This window comes from Meleagris gallopavo, chromosome Z (assembly GCF_000146605.3).
Source record: "Meleagris gallopavo isolate NT-WF06-2002-E0010 breed Aviagen turkey brand Nicholas breeding stock chromosome Z, Turkey_5.1, whole genome shotgun sequence".
Taxonomy (NCBI): domain Eukaryota; kingdom Metazoa; phylum Chordata; class Aves; order Galliformes; family Phasianidae; genus Meleagris; species Meleagris gallopavo.
In genome coordinates this window covers 12,584,111-12,590,614 of record NC_015041.2, presented here as the reverse complement: position 1 = coordinate 12,590,614, position 6,504 = coordinate 12,584,111, and the positions used below count along the sequence as shown (strand labels likewise).

The window sequence follows — 6,504 nt, the reverse complement described above, 5'->3', positions numbered from 1 at the left end:
AAAAAAGCTATAAAAACCAAGTGCTTAACTTTGAGAAATATTCAGCAGACAGAATTCTCAGTAAAATCAGAGCAAATCAAAGCTCTTCCATCTCTTTTAGCTAGGGGATTTAAGCTTTGCAAAATACCAGGATTAGACAAGCACATTGAGAGAAGCAGCGTCCATCTAGGATTGACTTCTGTATGAAGAAATTGCTCTTCTTGTGAAAGTCAAATTACTGTTACTGACTTCAACTGATACGCACCATGTATGTGCATCTTTGCAGAATTTCTGTCCTGTGTTATTTCTGACTGGGAAGCGAAATATCATGAAATATCATTCATTTTCATGGAGGGAGGAAAAAGAGATAATCATTATGCCACACCAAAAAAATCTCTGTTTTATGAATTCTGGAGATGACTCTGTCAGTACTTCAAAAAGGCAGACTTTACAATAACAAAAGTCTACTGCAGTCAGTAGAAATGTTTTGCTGTTAATTAACAAATAAAATCTAATTGCAGATGACAAAAACAAGGACAATACTGTAATGGGAGGACATTTCACACTGACATGCTTGAAGTTCAGATACTGTTCGAGCGGAAGAATCAGTAGAATTGTAAAAATAGAAGTAGATACTCAGTTTAGTACTTTTAAAGAAGTAAACATGCCTCACAAAATCATGAATAACAGTTTTTAATACACACAAGGAGCTTCATTAGGTCTTTCTGCTTTAGGTGTGTATTTTTAATAATTAAAAAAATCTCAATTCCTCAGTGTATATCAACAGGAAAAACCATCAGCACAGAATCATAAATAAAATTCTACAATTCTTCGATTACAGTGTTAACTAGAAGCCCAGTATTTCTAGCACTCACATCCCCTCTTCATCATATGCTCTGCTTCCTCAAAATATGCAAAAACCCAAAATGCCAGAGCTGAAGCCACAAGTACATGACTTCAGCAGTGCTCTTACCTGTGTGTTTCCGGAGGTGCTCTTTAAAATGCCCAAAGTGGTCAAATTGCTTATCACAGTACTGGCATATATGTATTTTTTTGCCAGGTCTTTGCTTCTTAGGGGCACCACCTTCATCAAGGTGGTAACAGGTGAGGTGCTGTTTCAGAGCATTCTCTCGTAGGTACCTTTTATTGCATATGTCACACTTGTAACTCTCAGTAGAGTGTGTTTTCATGTGTTCCTTAAAATGGTAAAACAATTTAAATGAACGGTTACATTTCTCACAGTGGAATAAATTGTTCATGTGTGACAGTTGAAGTTCCACAATTTCAATACCTTCTACCTGTTTGCATGAAGGATCAGCTGCACTGTCAACTTTTTCTTGGATCTGGCATTTTCGCTCTCCCTGACGATACTTGCTAGTGATATCTGCCAGAAGAGCCAAAGCAGATTCATCGGATGTACCCGTTGTCTGTATGTACTTTATGGACTGCTCTGCAGAAGCTACTTCCTCAAGTGTCTCAATGCTGTCTTCTTCCACTTCAATTGTTCCCTCAGCAATCTCAACTTCAATTTCAACAGGCTCTGATTCTGCAGATGGCAGTGATTCTGTGATAACATTAGATGTTTCGGCTATCTTCCTCTTTTTCAGTTTAGTTTTACCTTCTGTTTGATTTGATTCTAAGGCTGATGAATTTTCTTTGTTTCTGTAAAACAGATGCGTAAACATGGTTAAGAACTGCAAAACTTTTTCTCTCAGAGTGGTCAGGCACTGCAATGGCTGCCCAGGGAGGTGGTGGAGTCGCCATTCCTGGCAGTGTTCAAGAGGATGAGGAGCTACAAGATATGGTTTAACGCTTGTGATAGCAGTGGTAATGGGAGAACAGCTGGACTAGATGATCTTGTAGGTCCTTTCCAACCTTGTGATTCTATGATTCTATGAGCGCTTACTTAAAAGTTCCTGCCTGATACCAAGCTGCTGCATTAAACACTTTCTAGGTGCTTCTCAATGAAGCTGAATGATGAATGACCATGTAACAGCTATAACAATTTCCTGCTTACTCTGTATTCCTCAGAGCTGAAAAATAGAAGGTTAGTAAGGTTAGTGTTGTGGAGCCTTTTACATAAGGTTACTATAGTGTTTTACAGAGCTCTGCTTGAAAGCTACAAAACACATCAGTAAGAAAGACCAGTTAGCCTAACGGCATAAGTTATCAGAGAAACTTGTCAAATTTGAACTTTTTTCTACTCAGAAATAAGATTCAAGTGCCTTCTGTGTTATCAATGTTTTAAGCTCTGGAGAGTATGCTACTGCCTGTGGCACTTTAAAGTTAGAAAACACTAAAACTGTGACTCCACACAATGATTACTGTAAAATCTTGCACTTCAGGAAAGAACACAAGGTAACAGAAAAGGGAAAAGAAATGGAGAAGGCAGTGAGATGCAGAAAGAATATTCTATTTAATTTTCTGGGCTTAAACAAACTGCCCAGCTCTGTTCCCCTTGTCCTTGCATCACACACACACAGCGTTCTTTTTCCAAGATGTCAGGGACACTATCTCATGCCAACCTCAGGCAGAGCTGAGTGAGACTATTTCCAAGGCTGCCTCTGAAGATTACCCACAGTGCTGAAGCTTTACTTCCAGATTTTCAGATCTTAAAATGGTCAGATACTATCTCAAATCAGACTGATAAGATTAATCCAACACTTTTACCTTCCTTTGCAGTCTGATGAATCCTTTCATGAAATTCAGTCCCTATAGCTTTTAGCTTTTCTAGTAATAGATAAGGCTTTCTTCAGTATCTCTGCATGTCATGTGTCAGAAACACATGGCTAATAACATAAAGCAGGATACAGCTTATCAAATTATACCTTTAATATTCAGATAAAGGAATACAGAACACATAAACTTATAATCTATCATGGATTTCTGAAGCCTAGGAGGAGACAAGTTTTTTTGCATATGACTGCAAAGAGCTCCAGGATCATGAACCAAGAACTTATAGAGAGCAGCCCTGCAGAGGAGGACTTGGGATCCTGGTGGACAAAAAGCTGGACATGACCCAGCAGTGTGCACTTGCAGCCCAGAAAGCCAAATGTATCCTGGACTCCATTTTCTGAGGCAGTAAGCTCCAGTACAAGTGTATTCTGCAGTAGAGCAGGGAATCATGGTGTGAGAAGGGAGACCCTGAAATTGAGGAGACCCAAGGACAAGCAATAAGAAGCATGATACCAGAGTTGGCAAACAGGGCAAAGCAGTTTGCATGGCAGTTCACGCAGGAAGGGTGACAACAGCCCAGCAGGCAGCCCACTCCCTTTCTCTTCTGAGAGCAGCAGGTAGCTGCACTCCACTGAAACAAACGTGGTGACCACCTGCCACAGTGGTTGAGCTCAGGCAGAAACACAGGCTGGAGGGCCACAACTATTATGGGCTGATGCATGCACCCAGACAGAGCTCCAAGGAAAGACAGAGCTGCCCAGACCTCCAGTTGTGGCAAACTCCAGAATCCGGAAGAACTTCTATGGCCTGAGTGAAGGAGACATCATGGCTGCAAGTGTGCCCAGCTCGATGAACTTTCTGAGCAGGTGGCCAGGCTGTGTGAGGAAATCACCAGCCTGAGAATTATCCAGAAATCTGAGAGAGACCGATGTGTGGTATCATGCGTGACATGGGCAGACTAAGCAAAGCTACATATACAATTCTGACCCAATTATTGTAATAGAAGAGGTTGGGGCCCCACACAAGATTAGAAGGTTCCCTGATAAGGAACAGCACTTCAAAATACTAGCAGATGGCTCTAGTAAGAAGACTCTTAAGACTACATTTCAGTGTTTTTGTAAGAGAAAGAGGCTTACATATTTACCTGATTTCAAGAGCTTTAATTGCTTCTAACATCTGTAGATATTCAGCTGCTTTCCAAACATCATTTGCTTCTTCCTCACCTTGGACCATTAGTTTTGCTGTATAGGTGAATTCTATTAGGTGACGAAATGCCATGTTACTTACACCTGTTGAGAAAAGAGAAAAACAAACTACCAAAGCCTCTATCTCATGAATCTTGCATGCTTGCCTGCTCAGAATTTTGCTCACAATACATAAGATGTCAGTTTCATAAGGTGACACCCTTAAAAGGCTCATGTTGGAATAACAAGTCTGATACAGAAACATGGAAATTTGAAACAACTACAGAATAGTGCCATGACAAAGATAAGAGTATGGGAAAAAATGATGTGAACAAAGAGCTCTTTATACAGAGCAATGAAATGTATACATTTATACAGAAAAATATAACCTTGGTCTCAGAAGACTTCTGATCAGCAAGTTACTAAAAATATATTGACAGCTCCATGAAATCACTCCCCATCTAAGAGGGAAGTATTGCTCCACGTTTGTCCTGTTCTTGCACACCAGCTGCAGCACCTGCCACTAGCCATCACTGGGAGCCTTTTCTGCATGAACAAAATGGCTTTTATCAAGGAAAAGGTCACACTGCTACTCCTAAAAAATTACAAGGACTGAGATCTCATGAGGCACATACTGGAAAAAAAACATTCAACAACTCAGAATCTCTCACTCTCCCATCCAAAATATTTAATTTGTTACTGTTCATTATTTTCATAATTATATTTCAAGGGAAGTTTCTTCCAGTGGCAAAAGCTACTTCAGAACAACTCATGAGCTGAGATGTTAAAAATTAAATGGTATCATCAGGCGTGCATGTCAGCCTGTATTAAGGATACTACATTCATTTCCAGCTCCAGTACACAATGCTGAAAGCTTTTATCTACATGAATCAGGTTACCTTCAATTTCCACCAAGGGCTCCTGAGTGAAATCTTGGAAGAATCTGTAGAAGAACTGGCTACAGGCAGCAAGAACAGCCTTGTGAGCTTTGAAATGGTGGCCTGCCAAGAGAGACAAAAATTTAAGTTTAAGATAACACCTTCCTAATTTATACTGTAGAGTAAGTGCAGACGAACAAAAGAAAACAGGTGTAAAACCTATTTTACAAATCTGCCCTAGCAACATACAGCCATCTGCATCAGCAGTCAAGGGAAGGCCTTTGACACAGTCACCCTTAACATTCTTCTCCTGAAATTGCAAAGATATGGATTTGATGGGTGGACTGTTCAATGAACAAAGAACTAGCTGCAGCAGAGATGGCTAGCACTACCAGAGAGTAGTGGTCATTGGTTCAATGTCTGGATGGAGATCGGTGACAAGTAGTGCTCCTCAGAGGTCAATATGGGACTGATGTTTTTAAATATCTTCATCAATAGTGAGAATGAGTGCACTCCCAGTAAGTTTGCTGATGACAACAAGCTATGGGGTGCAGTAGATATGCCTGACAAATGGGATGCTATCCAGAGGGACCTAGACAGGCTGAGCAGTGTACCTAGGTGAGTCTCATGAGGTTCAGTAAATCTAAGTGCAAGGTCTTGCACCTGGGTCATGGCAACTTCCTCTATAAATACAAGCTGGGGAATGGAACACAGCCCTGTTGAAAAGGATCTTGGGATACCAGTAAATGGGAAGATGGACATGAGCCAGCAATGTGCCCTTGCAGCCCAGAAGCCAACCGTAAATTGGTCTGCATCAAAAGAAGTGTGGTCAGCAGGTTGAGGACAGTGATCCTGCCTCTCTGCTTTACACTGGTGATTCCTCACCTGGAGTACTGTGTCCAGATACAGAATTCTCAGTATAGGAGAGATGTGGAGCTGATAAGAGTGCGTCCAGAGGAAGGCCACAAAAATGCCCGTGCCTTGGACGGGTGTACACTCCTTTGGGTAAGAAACTGGCTAGAGGGCCATGCCCAACGGGTAGTTGTTAATGGAGCTAAGTCCAGCTGGCAACCTGTTTCAAGTGGTGTTGCTACTGGAGCCCATCTTGTTTAATACCTTTATTGATGACCTAGATGAGGGGATTGAGCGTACCCTCAGTAAGTTTGCAGATGACACCAAGTTGGGAGGTGGTGTCAATCTGCCTGAGGGTAGGGAGGCTCTTCAGAGGGATCTAAATAAGCTGGATCGCTGGGCTGAGGTGAATGGGATGAGGTTCAACAAGGCCAAGTGTCGGGTCCTGCACTTTGGCCACAACAACCCCATGCAGCACTATAGGCTTGGGGACGAGTCGCTGGATGACTGTGAAGAGGAAAGGGACCTGGGGGTGTTGGTTGATGCTCGGCTGAATGTGAGCCGATAGTGTGCCCAGGTGGCCAAGAGGGCCAATGGCATCTTGGCCTGCATTAGAAATAGTGTGGCCAGCAGGAGCAGGGAGGTGATCATCCCCCTGTACTCAGCTCTGGTGAGGCTGCACCTCAAGTATTGTGTTCAGTTTACGTCTCTCACTACAAGAAAGACATTAAGGCCCTGGAACGTGTCCAGAAAAGGGCAACAAGACTGGTGAGGGGTCTGGAGCACAAGTCTTATGAGGAGCGGCTGAGGGAGCTGGGATTGTTTAGTCTGGAGAAGAGGAGGCTCAAGGGAGACCTCATTGCAATCTACAACTTCCTGAAGGGAGGCTGTGATGAGGAGGGGTTTGGCCTCTTCTCCCACGCAACAAACAGGAC

The 6,504-nt window shown here is 42.4% G+C and overlaps 1 protein-coding gene across 3 annotated transcripts; it reads right to left on the bottom strand.

Moving 5' to 3' along the window:
• Positions 1 to 7: 7 nt before the first annotated feature.
• On the bottom strand, positions 8 to 4,865 carry LOC104909364 (zinc finger protein 131-like). 3 transcript variants are annotated; one of them, XM_019610381.2, is made up of 4 exons: positions 4,739 to 4,865; positions 3,800 to 3,944; positions 1,278 to 1,641; positions 9 to 1,175 (listed from the first exon to the last, which is right to left on the bottom strand). In XM_019610381.2, exons 2-4 carry the CDS (start codon positions 3,931 to 3,933, stop codon positions 867 to 869), a joined length of 807 nt encoding a protein of 268 aa, XP_019465926.1. In that variant the 5' UTR covers positions 3,934 to 3,944; positions 4,739 to 4,865; the 3' UTR covers positions 9 to 866. The 3 variants fall into 3 exon arrangements, with proteins under 3 accessions (XP_019465925.1, XP_019465926.1, XP_019465924.1); XM_019610379.2 differs by having other exon boundaries at positions 1,053 to 1,175; positions 1,271 to 1,641; positions 4,739 to 4,840; XM_019610380.2 differs by having other exon boundaries at positions 8 to 1,641.
• Between the last annotated feature and the right edge of the window lie 1,639 nt (positions 4,866 to 6,504).

Coding starts and splice junctions, on each gene's coding strand:
- LOC104909364 (XM_019610380.2), bottom strand. CDS start 3,933: ATGGCATTTCGTCACCTAATAGAATTCACCTATACAGCAAAACTAATG. Junction 1,642..3,799: donor ATTAAAGCTCTTGAAATCAG/GTAAATATGTAA, acceptor TCTGTTTTACAG/AAACAAAGAAAATTCATCAG.